Source organism: Lutjanus erythropterus, chromosome 1 (genome assembly GCF_056507025.1).
Source record: "Lutjanus erythropterus isolate fLutEry1 chromosome 1, fLutEry1.hap2, whole genome shotgun sequence".
In the NCBI taxonomy this organism is placed as follows: Eukaryota; Metazoa; Chordata; class Actinopteri; order Lutjaniformes; family Lutjanidae; genus Lutjanus; species Lutjanus erythropterus.
Genome location: NC_139317.1, coordinates 834,324 through 861,907, shown reverse-complemented (window position 1 = coordinate 861,907; position 27,584 = coordinate 834,324). Strand labels below are relative to the sequence as shown.

At 41.0% G+C, this 27,584-nt stretch overlaps 3 protein-coding genes across 4 annotated transcripts in view; 2 read left to right on the top strand and 1 right to left on the bottom strand.

Moving 5' to 3' along the window:
• The window catches only part of vps13c (vacuolar protein sorting 13 homolog C), a 58,822-nt gene extending 44,729 nt beyond the window's left edge, over positions 1-14,093 (bottom strand). Inside the window, exons 1-14 of the mRNA XM_084732332.1 lie at positions 13,813-14,093; positions 9,658-9,701; positions 9,012-9,054; positions 7,963-8,058; positions 7,441-7,473; positions 6,350-6,451; positions 6,006-6,068; positions 5,439-5,513; positions 4,227-4,336; positions 4,057-4,116; positions 3,797-3,856; positions 2,091-2,171; positions 1,343-1,400; positions 757-884 (exon numbers count right to left, since the gene is read on the bottom strand). Coding sequence (XP_084588458.1) covers positions 757-884; positions 1,343-1,400; positions 2,091-2,171; positions 3,797-3,856; positions 4,057-4,116; positions 4,227-4,336; positions 5,439-5,513; positions 6,006-6,068; positions 6,350-6,451; positions 7,441-7,473; positions 7,963-8,058; positions 9,012-9,054; positions 9,658-9,701; positions 13,813-13,912 — 1,053 coding nt within the window. The 5' untranslated portion in view covers positions 13,913-14,093. The remainder of the gene's footprint in view (positions 1-756; positions 885-1,342; positions 1,401-2,090; positions 2,172-3,796; positions 3,857-4,056; positions 4,117-4,226; positions 4,337-5,438; positions 5,514-6,005; positions 6,069-6,349; positions 6,452-7,440; positions 7,474-7,962; positions 8,059-9,011; positions 9,055-9,657; positions 9,702-13,812) is intronic.
• A 5,569-nt stretch (positions 14,094-19,662) lies between these two features.
• Positions 19,663-22,479, top strand: agrp (agouti related neuropeptide). Its single transcript, XM_084723076.1, has 3 exons — positions 19,663-19,988; positions 22,025-22,122; positions 22,222-22,479. The coding sequence occupies exons 1-3, from the start codon at positions 19,850-19,852 to the stop codon at positions 22,411-22,413; spliced, it is 429 nt and encodes a 142-aa protein (XP_084579202.1). The 5' UTR covers positions 19,663-19,849; the 3' UTR covers positions 22,414-22,479.
• A 1,228-nt stretch (positions 22,480-23,707) lies between these two features.
• LOC146332416 (chymotrypsin A-like) lies at positions 23,708-25,593 on the top strand. 2 transcript variants are annotated; one of them, XM_084723056.1, is made up of 7 exons: positions 23,732-23,790; positions 24,071-24,174; positions 24,291-24,370; positions 24,691-24,769; positions 24,854-25,034; positions 25,156-25,289; positions 25,378-25,593. In XM_084723056.1, exons 1-7 carry the CDS (start codon positions 23,739-23,741, stop codon positions 25,537-25,539), a joined length of 792 nt encoding a protein of 263 aa, XP_084579182.1. In that variant the 5' UTR covers positions 23,732-23,738; the 3' UTR covers positions 25,540-25,593. The 2 variants fall into 2 exon arrangements, with proteins under 2 accessions (XP_084579190.1, XP_084579182.1); XM_084723064.1 differs by having other exon boundaries at positions 23,708-23,790; positions 24,691-25,034.
• The last annotated feature ends 1,991 nt before the right edge of the window (positions 25,594-27,584 follow it).

Here is a 27,584-nt window from a genome sequence, read left to right as displayed (position 1 = left end):
GACAGACACACGCACACACAGGTGAGAAGGCACAACATCAAAACCAGTTAAATCCAGTTACGATAAGTCTCACCTGTCTGTCTCACCTGTCTGTCTCATCTGTCTGTCTCACCTGTATGTCTCACCTGTCTGTGTGTCTTACCTGTCTGTGTCTCACCTGTCTGTGTGTCTCACCTGTCTGTCTGTCTGTCTCACCTGTCTGTCTGTCTGTCTCACCTGTCTGTGTGTCTCACCTGTCTGTCTGTCTCACCTGTCTGTCTGTCTGTCTCACCTGTCTGTCTGTCTCACCTGTCTGTCTGTGTGTATCACCTGTCTGTGTGTCTCACCTGTCTGTCTCACCTGTCTGTGTGTCTCACCTGTCTGTCTCACCTGCCTGTGTCTCACCTGTGTGTCTCACCTGTCTGTGTGTCTCACCTGTCTGTGTGTCTCACCTGTCTGTCTGTCTGTCTGTCTCACCTGTCTGTCTGTGTGTCTCACCTGTCTGTCTGTCTCACCTGTCTGTCTGTCTGTCTCACCTGTCTGTGTGTCTCACCTGTGTGTCTCACCTGTGTGTCTCACCTGTCTGTGTGTCTCACCTGTCTGTCTGTCTCACCTGTCTGTGTGTCTCACCTGTGTGTCTCACCTGTCTGTGTCTCACCTGTGTGTCTCACCTGTCTGTGTGTCTCACCTATCTGTCTGTCTCACCTGTCTGTGTGTCTCACCTGTCTGTGTGTCTCACCTGTCTGTCTGTGTGTCTCACCTGTCTGTGTGTCTCACCTGAGGTCTCGTCATCTCGATGGCGATGTTCTGGACCTCCAGGTGCAGATTTGCTTTCGGAGTCTTCAGCTCCAGCTCAGCGTTCGGGTTGATGCACATTTTGGCGGAGGCGAAGATCGGCTTGAAAACTACAAACAAACAAATCAGCCAATGAGGAAGAAGATCATACTGGCCAAAGAATCAGCTGATAATCAATACATCAGTTCATTTATTGATCACCTCCTGATCATTCAGAGAATAACTGTGACAATATAGATGAATATTATTTAAATGTAACTGAGACTACAACAAACAAACAGACAAACAAACAATGAATAAATTGAATATTATAATTATATTATCTCGTCTTCATGAGTTCAGTTGTTGGTTTGTTTCTCTGATCAGCAGCGTCTCTGATGTTTGTCAAACATATTGACTGATAATAAAGTTATTCAAACAGATTTTATCAACTGAATTCAGAAGCAACAACAAACTGGAAACATTAACTCAACATTATAATGTTCATGTTTACTGTCTGAGTCCACAACATGTAAACGTTCTGCAAGTGTTCTATAAGGAACACGTCCGTAAAGAGAAGAGAACTCACTGTACTGATAGTGAGGAAGCTCCTGATCCTTACTGCTGATCCCAGACTTCAACTGATCCTACAGGAGGAGGAAGAGGAGGAGGAGAGAGAAGAGGAGGAGGAGGAGGAAGAGGAGGCAGAGGAAGAGGAGGAGGAGGAGGAGAGAGAAGAGGAGGAGGAGGAGGAGAGAGAAGAGGAGGAGGAGGAGGAGAGAGAAAGGACAGAGAGGAGGCAGAGGAGGAGAAGGAGAGAGAAGAGGAGGAGGAGGAGGAGAGAGAAGAGGAGGAGGAGGAGGAAGAGGAGGAGGAGGAGGAGAGAGAAAGGACAGAGAGGAGGCAGAGGAGGAGGAGGAGAGAGAAGAGGAGGAGGAGGAGGAAGAGGAGGAGGAGGAGATCAATACTCAGCAGATGAATTAATAATCAGTCATTAGTTGCAGCAGAGAGAAGATAACCTGATAAATGTGATGACGAGCAGCTCTTCATCAGGAAACATCAACTCATCAATACTGACAGAAAGGCAGGAAGTGACATCATAAACATGTCATAAATCCATCAATATAAAATAATAATGTGATGTTTGATTATTGATCAGGAGTACTCAACATGTGACCTCTGACATGATGAAAACATTCACTGAACGAACCAATAAAAACACACAATAAAGACTGATCACAATCTGTGTTTTATCACCAAATCAATAAATTCATTCATTGATTTCTGTTCAACATGTTTCCTGTTGGTTTGTTGTAACTTCCTGCTGATCGACTCACCACGATGTCTTCCCATGATCCTTTGTAGAAGACTGGACTGTTGACATTCCAGTAGGCACATAGACACTCCAGACGTCCCAGCTGAGGTACACAGAGGACACACAGAGAGGAGACACAGAGGAGACACAGAGAGGAGACACAGAGGAGACACAGAGAGGACACACAGAGGACATACAGAGTAGACACAGAGGAGACACAGAGAGGACACACAGAGGAGACATAGAGAGGACACACAGAGGACATACAGAGGAGACACAGAGGAGACACAGAGAGGAGACACAGAGAGGGGACACAGAGGAGACACAGAGGAGACACAGAGAGGACACACAGAGAGGACACACAATGGAGACACAGAGGAGGCACAGAGAGGACACACAGAGGAGACACAGAGGAGACACAGAAAGGACACACAGAGGACATACAGAGGAGACACAGAGGAGACACAGAGAGGACACACAGAGGACATACAGAGGAGACACAGAGAGGAGACACAGAGGATACAGAGGACACACAGAGGAGACACAGAGAGGAGACACAGAGAGGACACACAGAGGACACACAGAGAGGACACACAGAGAACACACAGAGGACACACAGAGAGGACACACAGAGAGGACACAGAGGAGACACAGAGAGGACACACAATGGAGACACAGAGGAGACACAGAGAGGACACACAGAGGAGACACAGAGGAGACACAGAGAGGACACAGAGAGGAGACGCAGAGGACACAGAGAGGACACACAGAGAACACACAGAGAGGACACAGAAGACACACAGAGAGGACACACAGAGGACACACAGAGAGGACACACAGAGGACACACAGAGGACACACAGAGAGGACACACAGAGGACACACAGAGAGGACACACAGAGAGGACACAGAGGAGACACAGAGAGGACACACAGAGAGGACACACAATGGAGACACAGAGGAGACACAGAGAGGACACACAGAGGAGACACAGAGGAGACACAGAGAGGACACAGAGAGGAGATGCAGAGGACACAGAGAGGACACACAGAGGAGACACAGAGAGGACACACAGAGGAGACACAGAGGACACACAGAGGAGACACAGAGAATAGAAAGAGGACACAGAAGAGACACAGAGAGGACACAGAGGGGACACAGAGAAGATACACAGAGGAGACACAGAGGACACAGAGAGGACACAGAGAGGAGACACAGAGAGGACACACAGAGGAGACACAGAGGACACACAGAGGAGACACAGAGAATAGAAAGAGGACACAGAAGAGACACAGAGAGGACACAGAGGGGACACAGAGAAGATACACAGAGGAGACACAGAGGACACAGAGAGGACACAGAGAGGAGACAGAGAGGAGACAGAGAAGAGACACAGAGAGGACACACAGATGATATACAGAGGACACAGAGAGGAGACACAGAGGACACAGAGGAGACACAGAGGACACAGAGGATACAGAGAGGAGACACAGAGGACACAGAGAGGACACAGAGAGGAGACACAGAGGACACAGAGAGGACATACAAAGGACACACAGTAGACACAGAGAGGACACACAGAGGACACAGAGAGGACACACAGAGAGGACACACAAAGGACAGAGACAAGATGTCTTCAGTCTGGATCATCAGCTGAAGTTTATTCCAAACCATAGAAGGACAAAGATGTTTTATTCTCGTTTCTGCAGGTGAGTGAACCGTCTGTTACCTTATAGATGATCTTTGCTGCTTCGTTTAGGATACAAGACTTCCAGTTTTCATCAGTGGTCTGAAAATAACAACAAACAACGAGGTAATAACACCTGACACAGGTTCAACCAATCAGAGGTTCTACTGAAACACAGAAATGAACAAGTGATCAATGAAGTGAAATTATCAGTCTAAATATAAACATCAACTAGAAACTCAAGAGTAATACATGAAATCAAATAAAGTGTGTGTGTGTGTGTGTGTGTGTGTGTGTGTTACCTGCAGGCTCAGCTCAGACAGCGTCACTCCCATCGATAGGGGGCGCTGTGGGTCAGACAGCTAAAACAGACACACACAGAGTCACATGACCTGATCTGACTCACCTGGCAATCAGAATAATCACCTGACAGTCACATGACCCGACTCCGACCCGTCCCTGAAGTACTCACGTCGTCCTCGTAGCGCAGGTGAATGCTGCTGATCTTCACCTGCAGGTTTTTGATCACCTGAGTGGCCAGTTTCTCCACAAACGTGTCCTTCTTCTCCTCCGCAGGTTTATCTGAAAACACACAGAGAACACGCTCAGTTTGTTCTGATGGGTTCCACATGTTCTGCTGGTTCCTCTGATGGAAACACTACTGCTTCTGTCCACAGGGGGGCTCCACAGACACACAATATCAAAGTTCAGCTGCTTTAATGTTAACAACAGATAAAACTGAAGTTCTGTCTTCTGCTCTTTGATCTTTCCATAATCAAAGTGTGTTCTGGGAAATGGAGGAGGAGGTATTTGTTAAAATAAAAGACTGTAAATTTTGTACATTTTATATATTAATCAATATGCAGGATAATAACCATCAGTGATCTGATTCAAATTTTAGATTCATCTAGAATCACTCAGATGGAAGAAACATTTAAAACTATTTTATAACATTATAAACATGATATTCTAACATTAGAACATAAAAATACATTTAAATCTGCGACCTTCACAATAAAAAAATCACAGCCTGTGGGAAAAGACTGGAAACAAAAACAAAAATTGGAAACATGTTTGTAATAAGTTAGTAAGGGTTCTTTGTTTCCTGAGAGAAAAAGTGCTCCTGTCCTGTCCCTGGTCTCCCCTACTTTATTTTTAATTGAGTCTAATTATTAATTATTTGTATTTTAAAGTCAGGAAATTGGAAATCAAGACCACTTGTAAAGTTTTATTGACAGAGACGATGCAAAAAGTAGCAACATGACAGCAGTGATTTCTGTGGGGTCAGTTTGACCGTCTGTGGCTGAAATAGGTACATTTTTAATGAAAACAGACACTTTTAGAAAAAGTCGGGTACCAACAAAGTTACTGAACATATAAATTTGAATCGCAGACTTTATTTATGATTCTATGTTGACGTGTCATCAGTGTTGTCATTTCCTGGTTTTAAGACTGCATTAGAGAGAAGTGATGTCATTTCCTGTTGTAGCTGATCTATTATTCTTTACTCACTTAGTCATTATATCCACATTACTGATATTTATTGATGAAGAATAGCCTCAAAATGTCGAGATCATATTTATAAACCGTACCGTCCAGCCGCACTGAAAACAGATGAATAAACGTTTAAACGTCACGCCACCGTCCAGCATCTGTGACATCACAGTGACATCACAAACCTCACCTGATTTGTTGTCATGTCGTTTCAGCTTCTTCAAGCCTTTTTTGGCCTTTTTATGTTTTTTACCTCCTTTTGGGACTTTGGCAGCGTTAAAGAGAGAGACGGACGTTAGTGAGAGACAAAAGCCCGAAGACACACAGAGACAGAGACAGACAGCAGGGTTTCTGCAGGTTTCGACAACTTCAATTTATGATCTTTTTCTCATCCGTATAGTGCAACTTTAAAAAGTAACATTAACTTCATAATCCAACATGTTCAAGTCGTATTTAAGACATTTTAAGCCTTAAGATGGATTTTACAGAGTGAGATGTTTAAGGACCTGCAGAAACCACGAAGACAGAGACAGAAAGAGAGCAGGAAGCAGACAAACTTTCAGAGTCACATGATTCAAACACATCAACCTGAATCCTGAGGTGACAGGTGAGGGGACGACAGCCAATCACAGAAGAGTATGTTAAAAGTGTTTATAGTGTGTGTGTCTGTGTGTGTGTGTGTGTGTCTGTGTGTGTGTGTGTCTCTGTGTGTGTGTGTGTGTGTGCGTGCATGTGTGTGTGTGTGTGTGTGTGTTACCGTTGTGTGGCTCCTTGTAAACAACACTCTCCAGGCTGAACAGCAGCTCTCCAGATTGAGACGCTGACAGCAAACGCAGCATGAACAGTTCAGACAGAATGTTAATACGTCTATCTACACAAACATTCATTCATTCATTCATTCATTCATTCATTCATTCATTCATTCATTCATTCAGAGACTCTCAGGTCATGTGGTGTTTGCGTTCTTTGTCTGACTGCAGGAAGACAAAGATCAGATTAAGAAGAGAGGAGGCAGAAACACTGACAGCAGCAGGAGAACACAGACAGGTGAGTCCTCAGGTGTGACAGGTCAGTCAGAGGTCAGAGGTCAGTGTGTCTCACCTCTGCTTGCAGCCATCTGTAGCGCCTCCTCGATGCGTTGCAGCTCCCTCTGCTTCGCCTCCTGCTGGTAATGCTCCTCCTTCGCTGCATCATATTTTATTGCTGCACAAACACAAAAATCAGACAAGTCAAATATTCATCTCATGCTGCATTCACTGACCTGTTGCTAACTGCTGCTGCATTCACTGACCTGCTGCTAACTGCTGCTGCATTCACTGACCTGTTGCTAACTGCTGCTGCATTCACTGACCTGCTGCTAACTGCTGCTGCATTCACTGACCTGAAACTGTTTGATGCTGCTCACTAACCTGACCTAATGATGCATTCACTGACCTGCTGCTGCTTGATGCTGCATTCACTGATCTGATGCTGCATTCACTGACCTGATGCTGGAGTTATCACCTGTGGGTTTGTGTTCTTTCTGAAGTTAACTGAACAAAGTGACACATCCATGTGTGTAAGGTGTTTTCAACAGGTGATACAGTCTACAGCTGATCTCTCTTAAAGGGAAATTCCACCTAAAACAGTCAGTTATAAACTGTTTCCTCCTGCAGACTGAAGTTCTTCTTCTTCTTCTTCTTCTTCTTCTTCTTCTTCTTCTTCTTCTTCTTGACCTGTGAAGCTAGTGTGTGTTAGCGATGGCTAATGTTAGCCACGTTAGCTACAGTGTTTCTACAGAATCAGGATTTAGAGACACAAACTCCTCCCAAAACTCCCAGTATGAGTCTGTAAAAACCAGTAAGAAAATCCCTGATTAGACACCAGTTCAATCTACCATCACAGCTGTTAAATAAAGTTTAATTTAATGAGATGAGACAAAGATGACCTCAGATCTGATCTTAGAGCTGCACAATGAGTATACACTGTAAAAAGTTGTGACATCACGAGGCTGAGTCATTACACTGTAAAAAAGTTAGCATTCAGAGCTAACAGCTCCTTCACAGTAAAAGCTCCTCAGCTGCAGTAATCTGACAGCACACAGGGCTTTTATTGTGAAGGAGCCCTTTTCATTGTGCAGTTCCTACAGGAAGTACAGAGACCGGATCAGACCAGAACCTGAACCACCACCTCTGGACCAGCTGGACTCTTACCGTTGTAAGGACACGTTCTCAGATCAGATCCAGCTGCAACATACACACAACAGCTCAGAAAACACTGAGAACACACACTCCTCCATCAGAGGTTACATGTACAAGCTCCGCCCCCAGACCAGACCAACCAATCAGCTGCCTTCATTTAGCAGCTACTGTAAATAGTTCTCTATTAATCATCTATTATCTTAATATCTGGTGAGAATCTGACGAGACTGACGAGGGGGAGGGTCTGAGATCAAACAGCTCCTGATTGGCTCCTGAAGTCAGACCTGGTGACAGGTGAGGCGTCGGACTAAAGGCTCATTCCACTGTGTTGTAGAGCTTGACTCACTTTTGTTTTTGTGGTTTTCTGCTGATGTTCTGAAACGTCACCTGAAGAAGAAAAAGGTCACCTGACCGAGCTAAGCTGTCTGAACCGTGATTGGCTGATCTGGAGATGGAGACAGGTGGAGCTCTGGACTGTCTGGACATTGACCCTAGTGTCCACAGACAGGATGGACATTCAAGAGGGTCACTTACTGGCTCCAGGGACGACCAGCAGGTAGAGACCGTCCAATGTAGCGACCACGGCGTCGTTATAGAGATTCTTCCAAGGAATCTTCAACGTCAACTTCCCTGAAGACACAAAGACAGACAGAAAGACAAACAGCAGCTGTGAGAGATCAATTATTTTAGTGATGCTCCATCTTGTTCTTTCTGTCCTCTGTGTCCATGTGAAGTCTGAGGACTGAGGATCTTTTTGTTTGTTTTATTGTAACAGACAGATTCACAGGGACGACTGAGACTAAAGTCCTGACTGACTGTCATTTTGTTTTAGAACTGATTTTAAAACCCTGCTTGTAGATTTTATAAAACAATAAATGTGTGTTCTGAGTTTGTTTCACCACAGAAACATGTTATTAACCACCCAGATGAAAAAAAATCTCTAAGTTTATAAAATTAGGCCTCAAAATCAAGAAAAAACATGGACACTCCGTCCAGCAGCTTTACTGGACATGTCCAGCCATGTTTGAGCCACCAGCATCAGAGGACAGTGACAGAATTAGGGTTTGGTAATTTGTTAAAATTTTCCAATTAACCATCGTCAGCCCATCAATCATCAATCAGCGGCTGGCGACACGAACAGCAGCCAAAAGCCCCAGTGGAAGAGGCCCAGTGGTGTTTGGGGACCGTGGCTCCAGTACGTCACCGATACATGTTTCAGCTCCGCCTATAAAATCCTGAACAACAGTTTACAGTCCAACTCCACAATTCAGAGCTACATAGTTCTCAGTCTTTTCAGCAATTATGTTCTAACAATTATGTTCTAACATGTAGAATGTGTTTAAAAGAAAAACACATTTTTTTATTCACAGGGACGATAATTTATGTGTTGAATCATGCAGCTTTTTTTAATGTCCACATGAAGCCGTCCTACTCTGAGCGAACATTCAGTGTCCCCTTTTGTCTTTAGTGTCTTTAACAACACTACACAAACACACACACACACACACACACACACACACACACACACACACACACACACACACACACACACACACACACACACAGAGTGAGTGAGAACTCACCGATCTGTCCGGCCTTCACTTTGAACGGAACATCAAACTCACTCTGAAACACAAACACACACACTGTCATTATGACAGCTCATCATTAATCAATGAGCTGATGGACAGATTATTAACTGATAATCACTGAAGTGTCTTATTGATCAAACTCCTCCTCTGTCCTCTGTCTCAGTGAACTTAATCTATCAAACTTTTACTGACAAGGACATAAATTCTTATTTTCAGGTGATTAAACAGCAATGAAAACATACTGATGAATATTATATTACATTTCTGACAATAAATCCCCTAAATCTGACAAACTGGACTTTTAAATAATAATACTAATAATACTAATAATGATAATAAAAGTAATAAAACTAATACTACTACTAATAATAATAATAATAACAACAAACAAGAAGAAGAAGTAATTTTATGCACTTTATTTATACAGATGTCCTCGTGCCTGTCATCAGTTTTTGCTAAAGAGTTGATATTGAGCTGAAGAGGAAACACTACTGAGCATGTGCAGACAGACGAACTGTGTGACAGCCAATCAGGAAACAAGAAAACAGTTCAGTTTTTATCGAGGAGAGAGGACGAACTCTTTGACTACATATATATACATATACCAGAGGGGAAGGGGGCGGGGCTTCAGACTCACCAGAGCGTTCTCTTTCACCTTCAGGTTCTCCAAAACAACATTTCCTGCAGACACACAGAACACACACACATAGTTATTCATGTTTGTGTGCTTAATATTTAAACATAATTATAATTTACTGTCAGATTATTCTGAAAACAGTCAGCTGATCAATAACAACATCAGATCCATGACAGACAAACAACATGAAAATAAATTATTGTTCAATATCTAAATAAATTCATTTTTGGAGGAAAAATCTGTGATATATTTACTGTAATAAATCATAAAATGACCACGATGTGTGTCCACCTTCGTCTGATACAACCAATCAAACAACAGGAGTCACGACTGACGGGCTGAGCAGCCAATCAGGATCTCACACAGGGAGGCCGCCTCTGTTTCTTTTAGGGCTGCACAATTAATCGCAATGTTATTAAAATCAAAATATGGCCAAGTGCAAAATCAAAATCACATCATTATAATGAAGCAGCGCAGATAAAAATAAATAATAAAAATAATAAAAATCTTCTTGTTTGGTTCAGACCTCAATAAATATCACATCATCGTGATTTGAGTTTTTTCTCTGAGTAAAAATTCAAATTGTGATGCAAAAATTCCTACTCACTGAATCTCATATCACATTTTCAGAAAAAATAATCACAATATGATTTTATGACCAAATCGTTCAGCTCTAATTTCTATCAACATGAACTCTTGTCTTTATATTTATTTCTATAAAACTCATCAGAATCTGTGGATTATTGAACAGTTTTCAGCAGTGATCCAGAATGAATCAATACTCACGTAAGAAAACAAAGATTGTTTCTGAGCAGAAATCATCGAGCTAAAATAACCTGAAGCTGAAGGAAATCTTTAGAAGATTTTAGAACATCTGCTGGAAAAGTCAATTAACTGTTGGACACATGGAGACTAAAATAAAGATTCATGAATGAAACCAATAATCAGGAATCATTCACCTCCCAATAATCACTGCATCAATATAAACAAATACATCAATCAATAACTGATAAGATGATTGATCACATCCCGCGTTTTACATCAGACTCTGTATTAGTTTAACATCTGTTGTTCTGAGTGAGGCTGCTGATCAGCGGAGGTATTGATTAGTCATGCCTGTATATAAACTGCTGAGTAAGAGTTTAGTGAGCTGCAGCGCCCCCTGCTGTAGTCCTGGAGTTCATTCAGTGATCTGCAACCTTAAAAAAAAAAACGCGCGACCTGTCTGGAGCTGCAGCGAATCAATTCTCTCTTTTCCCTGAAGACTTTTTTATGTTTTGGTTTGGTGTCCACAGCTGATGGAGACACAAGAGGACGAGAAACCGTCAAAATCTACTGGAAAAGACAGCGAGCCACAGACGTAGGCTATGAGACATATTTTAACTGATGAAATATTAACCTTTTTTTTTTTTATGTGGTGTGAAGGCTACATGTTTTATAGGCAGCAAATGGAAGAATCACTTCACACTGTAAAAAAAAATATGTGAGACAAAGTTTCAAGGCAACGTCCTGCAACAGATTGAACAGTTTTGAACCAAACAACTCTTTTGTTCTGAAATTAACTTTAAAGTTTTGCCGAACAATCATCTTTAGTTGAGATCATTTACTTTTCTTCTTTAAGAAAACTTGTTTTAGAAACTAAAAATCGTCTTTCAAAATTTGGTCACACTGAGGAACCTGAGCTGTCTTTATTTTGGTGCCTGAAAATAAAATGTTTTAATTGAAAATATTAATATTCTAACCACCTTTCCCTTGAATTAATTTAATCTACATTACAATCTACAATTGTAATGTAGATTAATCTATCAATCTACAAATACAATTTTTGCACGTTTCCTAAACTAAAATATTTCAGTTTATTCAAAGAAGAAGAAAAGTAAATTATCTCAACAAAATATTTGCAGCTGGTAAAACTTTTTCATAAGTTAAGAGTTTGAGTTGAGCTCAAAACTCAGTAATCTATGACTGTACGTGGCCTCAAACAGTTTCTGTCTGAAAATATTTGAATCGTTTTTATTTACTGTTTTTGTTGCATCAAAACAAATTTATGTGCTGCTGCTTTTGATTTGATAAAGAAATGAGTGAAGACGTGTTAAAGGATCGAATATCTGTGACTCAGCACTTCCTGTTGGCAGCGTCCTCATATTGTGCCTGACCTACATTAAATGTATTGATTATGTATTGATTTCTGTTGTAAAGTTCTAACTCTTCATCAAACCTGAGTTTTATTTTGTAGACGTGCTGTGATCTACCTGTCCACCTCACACAGCACACCTGTGGAGGTTAAAGTGTGTGAACACTTTCAGGTTATTTTCCATCACAGCGGCTCACAGCTGACAGCTGATTGGTGGAGCCTGTTCGTGGTGTTCCTCAGGTATGTTTGAGTCCAACAGGTGTGACAGACACAGACAGGTGAACAGGTATGAGGAACAACACACCTCCGTCCAGGTTTGACTCTGATTCTAATATTCACCCCTGATTCTAAAACAGACGCGCGCAGTGTGAAACAGAAAAACCAGAATATAGTCATTAACAAATAAACTGTTCATGTTGAAATATTCTGCAATGATTCATCCATTATTAATCAATTATTAAATTAATCACCAACTGTTTTGATAATCAGTGAATAATTCTGAGTCATTTTTCAATTAAAAAAGTCTAAACTCTGATTTCAGCTTTTTAAATATGAATATTTTCTGGTTTCTTTCCTCGTCTCTGACAGTAAACTGAATATCTTTGAGTTGTGGACAAACGAGACATTTGAGGACGTCATCTTGGACTTTGGGAAACATTTTTCAACATTTTCTGATGTTTTATGGACCAATCAATCAATCAATCAATCAATCAATCAATCAATTAATTAATGGGGAAAATATAATAATAAATGTCTGCAGCTCATTCAAGGTGAATTTTCTGTTTTTTCTCTCACTAAACTGAGACATGTTGAAGTCACGTGACCTCATAATGAAACTAACGAGTGTCACACTGATGATGTTAACTGATCTAACTCTACTCTCTCTGTGTGTGTGTGTGTGTGTGTGTGTGTGTGTGTGAGAGAGAGAGATAAGGACTGTCAGTTGACTAAATGAAGTCTGTGTCCATCTGTTCCGACAGATTCACCTGATTTACAGACAAACTGACAGGAGGAGGGGTTTGTTTACCAGCAGACTGACGCTCAGTAACCTTGAGGTTTTCACACCAAACCTCAGTCAAACACCTCCTGATTTAAAGCGACTGAGCTCACAGTATAACATTGGATCTGATCGCCGTGAGCCGCTGTATTATTCGGCATTAATGTAACGAACCGACCGTGTCTCTCATTAACATACAGCTCACGTTAATGAGCACAGTTTCCGCTGTCGTCTGGACGTATTCTGGAGGAAACGGCAGGAGAAGCTCTGACTAAACTTCACATTTCACCTAAACTGAAGCTGATTGGTGGAGTTTATTAAAGCCGATTCAAAGAGTAGAACTTGCAGTCTATGCTAAAACATATTTTATTATGTTCTGCTGCGTGTTCCTATGTGTGTAGACAACAGAAATTCTTAAATTGTCATATTTTTGAACGGACACTGGTTCCCTCCCTCTGTAGCTGCTCACTTGCTTAATGTTGTTTGATTTCATTCACACCGAATCAAAAAGTGGAAGCTTAAGTTAATAGTGAGTCGATCGTTTCTGTCCAGCTGTTCATTTTTATGTGTGTTAGACTGCAGCGAGTCTTAAATTGACCTATTTCTGAACTGGGTTTAGTCTCCTTCCCTCTTTCACCGGGGCGGCTGCTAACTCGCTGGATGTTTGCGGGTTTTATTAAGACCGAAGTGAAGTGTAGAAGCTGTCGTTAATGGTGACATATTAGTTTCTGTTTTCCTGTGTGTATATATTGTGTTACACAGCAACGAATCTTAAAATGACATATTTCTGAACTGAGTCTGGTAACCCTCTGCCTGTCACCGCGGAAGCTGCTAGCTGCTCAGTTCGGCTCACCTCCCCAGATTCTAATCTTGTGCACATTGTCCACGTAGAACTGAAGCTGCTTGGTTTATTTTATTAAAGCCGAATTAAAGACTATAACCTGCAGTTTATTATGGGATGTTTGGTTGTATTTCTCTGTGTGTGGGTTGGACAGCAGACGGTGTTAAATTCTGATATATTCACCTCCCCAGATCCCGATCTTGAGCTGGGACTTGTCCAGATTCTCCACGTAGTCTCCGATGAACCTGTTGAGTAGGTCGCTGACTAGAGACTCGAACACCATGACTGAAAGCTCCGGGTCGGACGGTCAGACCCTGATCAAGGGTCCCCGTCAGGTCTCCGTCCGTGCGTTAGCCTCTACCTGAGTTCCTGTTCTGATTACGTCAGAGACCACAGACCGACTCAATCTGGGATCGACTGGAGCTTCCTGGCTGATCCTTTACTGCTGCCTGACACACTCTCTCTCTCTCTCTCTCTCTCTCTCTCTCTCTCTCTCTCTCTCTCTCTCTCTCTGTGTGTGTGTGTGTGTGTGTGTGTGTGTCAGGTGACAATGAGTCAGAAGGTGTGTCACTGTATAAAACAATCAAATGTGAAAGTGATAATTGAGATAATTTACTTTTCTCATTTGGATAAACTTAAATCATCCAAGTGAAAGTGAATGATGGTTAAAACTGTAATATTTTCAATTCAAACCGTTTTATTTTCAGGCGCCAAAATACAGACACATCAGGTTCTCAGCTCACTGTGACCAAATTTTGAAACACATTTTCTTAGTTTCTAAAACTCAAAGATTCAAGTTTATCTCAAGAAGAAAAATCAATTATCTCGACTAAAGATTATAGGTCGCAAAAAGTTCATTTCAAAACATAAGAGTTTAAGTTTGGATCCCAACTCAAAAATCTGTGTGGCAGGTTATTCTTTGCAAATCTGAACACGCAACCTTTTTAACATCATAGAGGATATAAAATAATTGATAAAAACATGATCAATAAGATGATATCTGACTGAAGGATTAGAAAAGACCTTCGGTGTCAATGACAGAGAAGTTAAACTGAACTGTGTTTGTACCTCTGTGACCACAAACCACTGAAGACAGGAAATAAAAGAAGGACGGAAATTTATAAAGCAGAAGAAAAGAAAGAAAAGAAAAGAAAAAAGACCCACTATTTAGTACTTCAGTAGAAGTAGAAATACTCTGTTACAAAAAGTCCTGCAGCTTTGTTTTTAAACTGCAGACCACAAAAAGGAAATGGAATTAATTGATGTGTGTGAAAACTGGGAACTGGAACCGAACATCAAAGAGTCTGAAAGTGGACGAACTTCCAGCTGCTCTAAAAGACGGAAGGAATTCAGATGGAAGAATTTAATCTGCTTTTTTATGACACCTGTCATTAGAAATGAAGATGCAGATGAACACAAATCACTCACATATTATAATGTATAAAATATATAAAATCATTCAGGATCTGTCTCTTCAAAATCTCGACACTTTTATGAAATCAAATCATTCAAGGTTGAAAAGAAGCTGCAGAATAAAACATCTGCATGGATAATTATCCAAATATCCAAATAATAAAAAGGGGACAGAAATCTTAAAATATGACATGAGGTTAAGAAGCTGGACTCACTGCATATTGCACACCATTAAAGGGATAGTTCACCCAAAACTGTGTGTGTGTGTGTGTGTGTGTGTGTGTGTGTGTGTGTGTGTGTGTGGTGTTATGGTGTGCAAACAGCATGTCGAGGTTTTAGGAGATGTGGATTACAGCAGACGAGCAGTATGGATGAGTTTTATGTTTTTATTCTGTTGTTTTTTTACATTTGAAAACTGGTCACCGTTCACTTCCATAGTTTGGGAGATTCTGTGAGACGGTTTTCCTGTCAAACTCCAGCAGAGTGTTACGAACTAAAAAACTGAAACTTCATCTCATGGTCGTCCTCAGTGATGGAGCTGCTCCGTCGTCATGGAGACGGCCTCTGCATCTATATTTTCTGTGAAGTTTAATGACATGCAGAGTTTATAATATAGAATATGACTCATGTCAGCTCATTAAAAAACAACAACATGTTTTTAGATAAACATGTTTGAAATTAAACTTTTATTGAAGCTGATTCAGGTCAAACAGTCAGACTTCCTGTTTCTGTTTTGTTTTTATTAGATGACATGTGAATGATGTCACTGTGTGTCACATGACTGTTTCCTCTCTTATTTTTATTATTATCATTAATATTATCTGTATGTGTATTTTGGGACACGCGGCTGCAGTAATGAAGTTTGATTTGAGAACATCAGATCAGCTGCTTCCTCCATCATCATCAATCTGCTGCTTCATTAAACTCTTCGTCCTCCTCATCCTCCGCCTGCAAACATGGCGCCGATTCTCTGAACGCCGACACGCCGATGACGTCACCGCCACTGCGGGCAGGTGAACGGCGTCTGATTGCAGTCCATCAGTGGGAAATGACTTTTAATAAGACATGTTTGTCCTCATCGACAGAAACAACAACAACAACAGCTGTCACACAGGTCCTGTTACCGTGGTAACAGTGAGGAGCATCAGAACTCACATACAGGAGGAGGCTCTTATTGTGAAAATCCTGATCTGAACTAACAAACTGAACCTATGTCTGTGTGCTTCACCTGTTTTCACATGTTCGGACCTATTTTTCAATTAACAAGATTATGACAGGATGAATTTTTCACCATTTTCAAAATCATTTAAAAATGTTTGCTGACACAGAACAAATTTAGACATTAAATCAATTAAAACAAACATATACATTTAATAAATTACAGACATTTAATATATGTAAATATAAAAAAAAAAAAAATCACAAAAAAAGGGAATTACAGTGTTCATATTTTTTTTAAGTCTAAAGAGTGGACGTATTAAAAGTATCGCAAACTTAATTAACAATTAATCAAGATAGTTTAGTTTTGTTTAAATGTTTAGTAGTTTGTTTTTTGTTTTTTTTTTTAATATTGGTATATTACATTCATGAGATTGTTTCCAGGATACAAGAACACATTTAATATGATATAATGGAGGCAGACTGCAGGACATAAAAAATAAATAAATGAATAAATCGAAGAAACAAAACAACAACAAAACAAACAACAGGTCTCAGGTTTCTCCGTCCTCCTGATCGACTCTGATTCTCCTGATCACAGATCAATATTTTTACATCACAAACTGTCTGATTGTGTGTTCCTGCCCACATATGATCACATTCATTAGATCATATTCAGCTCTGATTATTTTCTGTTTTAACTCGGGCTTGTTTAACACACAGTTCCTGTTCCATCAGTCTCAGTCCGGTTCTAAATGTTCTCTGCTGATTTTTTGTTCTGAAAGCAAACAAACCAGCCGCAGGACTTTATGAGAGGAGAACTGATTTCAGAAGATAAATTACTGATAAATTCATCTGAAATCTGTTCATGAGGAGATCATATAATTGATCTGTATAATCTGTGTTTACGTTTATGTAAATCAGTTGGTAACCATGGTAACACATGCACACAGTGACCACAGGTCGTGTTTCTGATTGAAGCTTTTCAAACTGCTCAGATCCTGCAGTGATCAGCTGTCAATCACCTTAATCTAATATCAATCTAATATCAATCTAACAGTTATTAGAACATCTGTAAATTGTGAGTGATTATATGTCTGGTATGTAATTAATGTGTCTGGTTAAAAGTAAATTCAAGTAATTCAGTGAAAAGTAAAGAGCTAATAATACTAATATTACTACTACTACTACTACTAATAATAATAATAATAATAATGATAATAATGATAACAATTCTGAGTGAGGTGATGTGATTTTGATAAAGAATCAGTACTACACACACACACACACACACACGCACACACACGCACGCACGCACACACACACACACACACACACACACACACACACACACACACACACACACTCATGCACCTGTAAACACATTAAATTCAGCCTCCATCTGATGTTTCTCTTCTTCTCTTCAGGGTCACTGATGATGCAGACATGATGGCCACGCCCCTCCATCACCCCTCTCTGTCCCCTCCAGGGCCTTTAAATGGCTTGTTGTCCCCTGAGGAGACAGACAAGTGAGACAGAGAGAGAGACACCTCCAGGAGACACAGTGACAGGTGAGTCACCTCTCTGATAATCTTTTACAACATGTATTTAAATTTATTTCATCAAACTTTTATCGTCTTTATATTTCAGTCAAAACAAACATTCTAGAATTTTAAAAAAGTTTTTTTTTCAACATTATAGTCTATTTTATTTGATTTTTATTTATCTGTTTTTATTAAACATAATGAGATAAGAATAATGTTATTAATATTATATGAAAATATTTATATATTATAACAAACTTACTTAACAAATAAATAAGTCCTAAATCTGCTCTGTCAATGTACTTCTGAAATTAAAAGATACTACACACATTAATAAATAAACAATCATCTAAATTAAATTTTATTTATTGCATCTGTTTGTTATGTGCAAGACTGAAGATGGAAATTAATGTTTCACTAAATCTGAAGCAACCATGTTTTTATTTCTTGTTAATGATCAATGTCACTACACACTGTCCTTTAATAAATCAAATCAATAAATAAGATGATGAGATGATCCTTCAGGACATTTACAGGTTACAAAGACGCATCAATAAAAAAAATAAAAATAAAATATAAAAATAGGAAGAGTTTATAGAATGTAAGGAGACTCAGCAGCTGAATTCACAGAGGGAATATTCATATCACACAGAGAATGATGATAATACACCTGATTATTGTACTGAAATTAAAATTCACCTGAGTGAAACACTGAAACTGAAGAATTTAATACTCAACATCAAAATTAAAAATGAGAAATTCACCTGCATGAAATATTTCACAGTCTGAACCTGAAAATAAGTTCTAATGTTTCACAGCTGGTGTTGACGGTAGTCAGAGGTGGAAGGAGTACTGCAGTACAAGTACTGTTACATTACTAAAATATTACTCGATTACAAGTAAAACAGCTGGTGTTAGAAAAATACTTAAGTAAAAGTACAAAGTACTTGTCAATCAGAGATTTCTGTTTCTATAAATCTTCAGTCTAAATGATTCCAAATCTCACAACAGATTAAAATTTTGTAATAATATTAATGTTAATTAATAAAATACAAAACACGTTTCTTTTTGTCATTTTTTTCTTATTTAAGTTTAAAGTTTCTGTATTCAGCAGACAGAACGATGTGAAAGGAGGTGTAGTTATTGACGATAATCAATTGATGACTAATCATTAACACCTTCACTTCAAACCTGCAGATTCACAGTGAACTCAGTTCTGCACTGACTGAACACCAGAAAATTCATCTCTCAAACATGATTTGTTTTGTCTCAAAATTTGAATTTGTTTTCAATTTTGAAACTCTGGAGAGATTTAAACGCTCCTCTGACAGTTTCATAAAATCTGATTTTCTCTTTGTTCACTTTCTGTCAGGAAAAGAAGAGAAATGATTTTTGATTGTATCATAAACATACAACCTGTTTGTTCTCTCTCCGGTTGCTTTATATGAATTTATTGTGTCTTACCCTAAAACAAATAAAGGTTTTATTGCATTAGTTTTATTATAATTTGATCTTTTTATTGAGGATGTGCAGTTTCCACTGTATCAGTTTTTTAAACCATCTGATTGATCTGATTATTTCTAAAAAGTGTCAGATTTAGTGGCTCATTCAGACTGTCAGTGAAAAGGTGATATAATATATTCTAATTCACTCAGAGAGATTTTCATCCAGCAGCACCAGAATCTCTGCAGTCTGATGTTCATCAACATGTCAATAGTCTGAGTTTCTTTCTGCCTTCATGGATTTATTAAAAACTTTTTACATGAAAGAAGCAAAAACAGATCAGACATTCTGGACAGAACTGGAACTTTTATTGATACTGTTGATACTCAGAACACAGCAGAAAGTGTCAGGACTTTTATATAACGAGTTTAAACTGGATCAAACGGAAGATAAAATTGATGGACGTGTTTGTTTCTGTTCATGTGACCTGTTGTGTCAGAAAAATCATCAATCTGTTCATCCTGTAACATCGTTTCTGTTCTCTCCATTCAGAGGATCTTGGTGGAGAGGCTGAGGATCGTGGGAGTTGTGGTGCAGATTGTCTCTTCTTCTTCTTCTTCTTCTTCTTCTTCTTCTTCTTCTTCTTCTTCTCCAGCAGCAGGATGTTCGGCTCTGTGCTGCTCTGCTGTTTGTCCTTCAGTCTGCTGCGTCTCTCTTCTTCTCTGGTGCACGGAAACATCCAGATGGACGATGGTCCGGCCGCTGGGCGCCGCGCCGACACTTCATACTTGTCTGACATTGGTCAGTGACACCCGTCCAATCAGAGAGCCCCGACCATGACCTCACCTGTCACCTGACACACCACAGCACAGCCGAAAAGATTACGAGTTAAATTTTAATCCTTTGACAGATTTAAACAAACACAGAGAGATGAGTCTGTCTGTTCAGGCTGAGTCAGCAGCACAAACTGTAGCACTTCTTTCTACTTTTCAACTGTCTCTGAACTTTACTGAAGAACTTATCATGACACAGATTAAATAGATGTGTGTCTTTGTGTGGACAATATGTGAGTGAAGGTGTGTGAAACTGTGGTTCATAGCAAAGACAACTCTGACTGCTGGATGCTGAGAAGTTGACGCTAAAGTGTTTAAAGTATAATCATATCAATGAGTTAAGAAAAATGTGAAATATTTTAAGATTTGTTGAAAAGCTCATGCTAAAATGAAATTCTCTGAATTTGTATGAAGAAGCAGGTGAAGGAGTATGATTAGAATAAAAAGTGTGAAGGGATCTAAATAGGAAGAATGTGATTTAAAAGTTGAATAAATCTAATGTGTAAAGATGTGAGGCGTTTTATGGTTGAATAGGGGACTGAAGTATGAATGAACAAATATTAGTTGCAGTAGTGTAGAAAGGAGTGTTCATATATATATATATATATATATATATATATATATATATATATATATATATGTATATATATATATATATAACTCAATTCAAAACTTATAAGGTTTGAACTGAGTTTCTGGGTCAACATATGAATTAATAGGAAAAAGTTGAAAATTGCATGAATAGTTGATAAAGTGGAAAAGAGATGAAGGATGCAAACTATAGTGTGGAAACTAAACTGCACTGCTGATTTTAATTTGTTTGCAGAAGCAGTTGAAGGAATATGAATAGTTGGAAAAGGTCTAATTAATATGAATGAAATATAAAAGATGCAGAACATTATTAGACTTGGCTTGAGGTTTTGGTTTGAAAGTGCTGAAAAAAGTACAAATATTTAAGATCTCTACGTCTGTGTGTGTGTGTGTGTGTGTGCATGTGTGCGTGTGTGCGTGCGTGCATGCGTGTGTGCGTGTGCGTGTGGGTGTGTGTGTGTGTGCGTGTGTGTGTGTGTGTGTGGGTGGGTGGGTGTGTGTCAAACAAAGTTCGCCATGGTGACTGAGTTTACTCTGAAAGGTTCTAAAGGAGAACTCTTGTACTGTGCAATCCCTGCAAGCCTTTCCAGGAGCCAGAATCTTTTTTTACCTTCTAAAGGGGCTAATAAGAACCCACCCAGGGGGTTCTACTGACAACTATGATGCAAAGAACCCAAGGGTTCTTCAAGGATTTCAACAATCCTTGTGACAGTCTTTTTTGGATGACAAAGGTGCTGACAGAACCCAAAAAAAACCCTTGATGAACCCTTTCTTCAGAAAAGGGCTCTTCAGAATCATCCAGAATCCTTCCACCTTCTGTGGGTGCTACAGTACAAAGAACCCACTCAGGTTCTCTACTGCAAACTCTATTCCAGGGGCTTTTATCTGGAAAAAAGCCATGGGGTTCTGTCGAGAACCTTGTATTATGGGGCACAGATAATCATTGACAAAAGGATTTTAACAACTTTCTTCCAAAAACGGATGGAAATGGTTCTAAATAGAACCCAAACGAACCCTTGGCAATTTCTTTGTTTAAGAAGATTCTTCAGAAGCAAATATTTCTAGATAGAACCTCAGGTCTTCAGGAAGAACCCTTTTGGAGCCCTTGTTTCTAACAGTGTATGAATAAAAAGTATAAATGATAGGAGTGCCTTGCTGAAATGTGTGACATAAGAGTTGAAAAGCTTTAAAAAGAGTGAAATGAGTCACTTTGGAACGTTCCGTCCGTTAATTTCAAATAAGGAAAATCTTAAAGAAAACGTTAAATATTCGTTTGAAAGAGAAAAGAGACGTTCCGGTGCAGCTGAACGTTTTGATGTTTGAATGAAGTTATGTTGAAGAATGAGTCACTTTGGATCAGTAAAAGTCATGAGACCTGCTGCAGGAATGTGTTTTTTGTTTTCTGTTCTGCAGAGAGAGGCCACGCCCCTGACCCTGTACATGACCCCGCCCTCCTACCTGTGGACTCAGTGGAGGATCACTTCCTGATGGATGCAGGCTCCTATGATGAGGTGGGTGTGGCCTATTTAAAGACACAGAAGTTTTTTCTGTTGGTGTGTTTGAAGTGGATGAAGGCGGCGAGTTGATCTGTTTCCTGTTCCTGTCTCCAGGATTCATCAGCGGCGATGCAGCTGCAGGGTCGCGCCATGCGTTCCCCTCGTCGCTGCATCCCCCACCAGCAGTCCTGTCTGGGTTACCCACTGCCCTGCTGTGACCCCTGTGACACCTGCTACTGCCGCTTCTTCAACGCCATCTGCTACTGCCGCCGAGTTGGCCACACCTGCCCACCCAGACGCACCTGACCACACACCTGACCACACACCTGACCAATCACCTGACCACACACCTGACCACACACCTGACTACACACTTGACCACACACCTGAACACACACTTGACCACACACCGGACCACACACCTGACCACACACCTGACCACACACCTGACCAATCACTGGACCACACACCTGACCACACACCTGACTACACACTTGACCACACACCTGAACACACACCTGAACACACACCCGACCACACACCTGACCACACACCTGACTACACACTTGACCACACACCTGACCACACACCTGAACACACACCTGACCACACACCTGACCACACACCTGACCACACACTTGACTACACACTTGACCACACACCTGACCACACACTTGACTACACACCTGACCACACACCTGAACACACACCTGAGAGACTGTTGATGATGTTTATGTTCCATGTTGTATAAAACGTGTCTTTGTGTAATAAACAACTGATGAAGAAAAAATATTTTCAGGCGTTTTGTGTCAGTGATTCCAAAAATAAACTTTTTAAATAAATTATTGATTGATTTCTAATTATTGATGAATTATATAATGAAGAGGAGGCAACATCACAGACACAAAGTGACACAAGACAAACAAGACAAAGTGTAACACAACAGTTTCCCAACTCACTCAACCCCCTGAAACCCCGACATGATGAACCAAAGCAGTACAGCTGCAATGATTAGTCAACTAATTGATCAGCAATTAGACGTTTAGTCATCAGTTGGTCAAAACCATTATTGAGATGGTTTTATTGATCTGTGGTATTATTGTCTGTAATGTAATTAATCATATTACTGATATGAAACAAATGATTGATTGATGTGTATTCACAGAGTGAAATATTGGCAGACTTCATGTTTGTGATGAAACTGATCAGCCTGATTGATCTCTGATCTTTGGAATACGGAAGAAATATTAACAGCTGATAATTAACTGATGAATCATTTTTATATCAGTGAACAGAAAGTGTTTGTATTTTGGACTGTTGGTCAGACATTTGAAGAACCTGAGCTGGATATTTGTCAGTATTGATCACAGAGACAGTCAATCACCAACAGATAATCAATAGTAAAATCAGTAATCTTGACTTTATGAACTTTCTGATCAGTTTTCTGGACGTGTTGAACTCGTCTCTCTAACCTTCATGTTCTGGCTCCTCAGGTGGAAAATTCTCCGTCAGCTCCACCTGTCCAAACTCACACCGTGTCTGATAACACGTCCCCTCCTGTCTCGTCCAATCACGTCGCTCCGTCGCTCTATAAAAGCTGCTTGCTCACACAGAGACCACATGATCGAGCCATGGCCTTCCTGTGGATCCTCTCCTGCCTCGCCTTCGTCGGCGCCGCCTACGGTGAGAAACACATCAGAGTGAAGCATGCTGGGTAGAGAAGAGAGCAGACAGCAGGGGGACAGGAAACAGCTGAGGGAGTGAAGCATGCTGGGTAGAGAAGAGAGCAGACAGCAGGGGGCGCTGCAGCTGCAGTTAGGGAAACCTTTTTGATTCGCTGTTTCAGGATTCAGTCCAAAACCTCCATATTTGTAGTTTTTTCACTCCATGTTTGTAGGTTTCTTCCCTTCTTAAACTTTAATCATAGAAATGCCAATTAATGATGTCATCATGATGTCACCAGGTTGCGGCACTCCCGCCATCCCTCCCGTCATCACTGGATACTCTCGTATCGTCAATGGTGAGGAGGCGGTGCCTCACTCCTGGCCCTGGCAGGTGTCCCTGCAGGTAAACACACACACGCACACACACACACACGCACACACACACACACACACACACACGCACACACACACACACACACACACACACACATGGTCTGACTCTCGTGCTCGTTGTTTCAGGATTACACCGGCTTCCACTTCTGTGGCGGCTCTCTCATCAATGAGTACTGGGTGGTGACCGCCGCTCACTGCAACGTCAAGTACACACCTTCATCATCCTCTCACCTTCATCATCCTGTCACCTTCATCATCCTGTCACCTTCATCATCCTCTCACCTTCATCATCCTGTCACCTTCATCATCCTGTCACCTTCATCATCCTCTCACCTTCATCATCCTCTCAACTTCATCATCCTGTCACCTTCATCATCCTCTCACCTTCATCATCCTGTCACCTTCATCATCCTCTCACCTTCATCATCCTGTCACCTTCATCATCCTCTCACCTTCATCCTGTCACATTTAAAGATGTTCTTTGAGCCAAAATGGCGGCCTGATGTTTGTGTGCGTCTCCCTGCAGGACGTCCCACCGTGTGATCCTCGGAGAACATGACCGCTCCTCCAACGCTGAGGACATCCAGGTCATGAAGGTCGGCAAGGTGAGTAACGAACGCCGTCGGCTTCTCATGCCGTCAGCCTCTTCCTGTACGCTCGCCGCTCATAACCGTGTCTTTTCCTGCCAGGTGTTCAAGCACCCCCGCTACAACGGCTACACCATCAACAACGACATCCTGCTCATCAAGCTGGCCTCCCCCGCCAGGATGGGCGTGCGTGTTTCCCCCGTGTGCGTGGCCGAGACCGGAGACAACTTCCCTGGAGGCATGAAGTGTGTGACCAGCGGCTGGGGCCTGACCCGCTACAACGGTGAGAGCCAATCAGAGGAGAGCAGGGGTGGGGCTTATAGACAACGCTCTTAGAGACAACAGTTTGACCACTTGGGGGCAGTGCACAGCCTGACGTGTGTGTGTGTGTGTGTGTGTTTCAGCTCCTGACACCCCCGCCCTGCTGCAGCAGGCCGCCCTCCCCCTGCTGACCAATCAGCAGTGCCGTCAGTACTGGGGCAACAGGATCAGTGACCTGATGATCTGTGCTGGAGCCTCCGGAGCCTCCTCCTGCATGGTGGGTGGAGCCACGCCCTCATTGGTTGTTGAACTGTCTGTTGATTGGTAGTTGTTATTCATCTGTGTGTTGATTGGTCGTCTTTCAGGGAGACTCTGGCGGTCCTCTGGTCTGTCAGAAGGCCGGAGCCTGGACTCTGGTCGGTATCGTGTCCTGGGGCAGTGGAACCTGCACTCCCACAATGCCCGGCGTGTACGCCCGCGTCACCGAGCTGCGCTCCTGGATGGATCAGACCATCGCTGCCAACTGAGTGTGTGCAACAGGATGACTGTTAGTTTGATCAATAAAAGACAGGAAGTGAGAAGCAGACGACTCCCTGTCATTTGTCCTGATGTCACTCTGTCCTCTGTCTGTCTCTGAGAGACACGCTCACACTCGCTGTGTGTCCACCACACTGCTGAGGCAGCAGCTGTTAGCCTAGCTTAGCATCAACACTCTTAAAAAGTGAACAGGTTCAATAAGGAACTCTACCACCTGAATCAGAGAACGTTTCTTTAACATAAGATACGAGCTTGAATCAATTCTGCTCTCACATGTCAGTTAAATGTTACTTCATGCTAACAGTTAGCTAGCAAAATAGTTAAACTTACCAACATTAACTGTCACCTTAAATTAATTAGCTGGGTCACTATTTGGTTTAGTTTGAAAATGTACATTTCATATGAAAAAGTAGCTTAATGCTAACGCTAACATACTGCTGACCTAGTGAGGCTGGAAGTCATGATTATCCCTCATTTTATCAACAGAATATGTTTCACTCTCACTTTCTTTGCTAATATTAATGCTAAGCTCACTCTGTGGGTTATCCCTCACTTTACCTGTGTTTTTTCCCCCAAAACTTTAAAGGTGTAACATGACTCCAAATTATTATTTGGCAAACTGTTTACACATAACAACATGAGCCTTCTAAAATGATGCTGAATGCTGTGTAAGAACAGACATGATCCGTAGCTGTTAGAGGTTGTGAAACTTTGGAGAAGATGGAACAAGTTGGCCTTTCTGCCTGACAATATAATTAAATTAATCAATCAGTTATCAATATTTAGGATATTTTATTGAATGCTTATGTGCAATTGATTTGTACTTTCCAGTAAAATGGTTGTGTAGGGAACCATTGAGGGGTGTTCATGTGTAGAAAGATACCTGCAAAGACTGAATGTGGCACCACTTCCCAGACAGCATGCGTACGTCTTGCTGACGTCGGCACGATGAATAAAGTTGCATCGGCGAGACGTCATATGGAGAACATTTGCTCATTGGGAAGATGTTGCTGAGACGTCGACATTTGGTCAAAATGCACTTCAGATGATGTTTGGACGATGAATCAAGCAGCGCGGCCTCTCTACAGCTTCTATGACCTTTATTTATTCAGGTCAAATTATTCTATCAGCAGATCTCACTATCTATGGTCCAAATTAGAACATATTTACTTATAATGTGATAGGAATATGGTAATATGACAATAAATAAACAATATGCTTGACCATCAAAATAGCTTCCTAATTTTGTGCGTGAATAAAATAAAGAGACACGAACCATTCAAGTTAATGATCATACATTTATTTGGGACTGCATAATCAAATCAAATATCAATATAATCAAAACAACTCCAGCACAGAAAAGATAAAGAAGACAGAACAGATAAAAAAGACGCTGCACTAAACTCAGATACACCTACATGAAGTGGATATTAACTTCACTTACAGTACAAACACACCAACAACCGTCCAGAACCAGAACTGAACTATGAGAAAATGTTCCAGAGTCATGTTTACTAATGGAGCAGAGCAGAGCTTCATTAGCTGACAGTTAACCGCTAAAGTTAGCTCCTCTGTAAAAACACCACAGCTCACCAGCTACTAGCTAACAGCTAACGCTAACTAACGTTACCTGACCCTTTCCCAAATTCAACACTGATTGGTTGTCCAGATGGAGACTGTTCACGTGCTGGAAAGACTTATGGCTACCTAGCAAAGGCTAAATTAAGTCAGTTGATATGTTTGCTGGTCGGGTCTGTGACTTATAAGCAACTAACGTTTGCTAAGCTAGCTAGCCTGTTAGGAGTCGGCATCTGGGCTCTTCACCTGTGCTAACATACCTGGTCAGGGTGTAGCAACTTACTTTGCTAACCCTGCATGTCATATTTACAAAACAACTATTTTTTTAATTATTTGCTTAAAGTGAGTTTACCTGAAGACCAGCCCTGACTGACATGAAGGAGCCTCTCGTCTCCAACGCCTGCTCTCAGTTCCGTTGGCACCAATTGGATAACGTTCAATGCATTGATCCATAGCC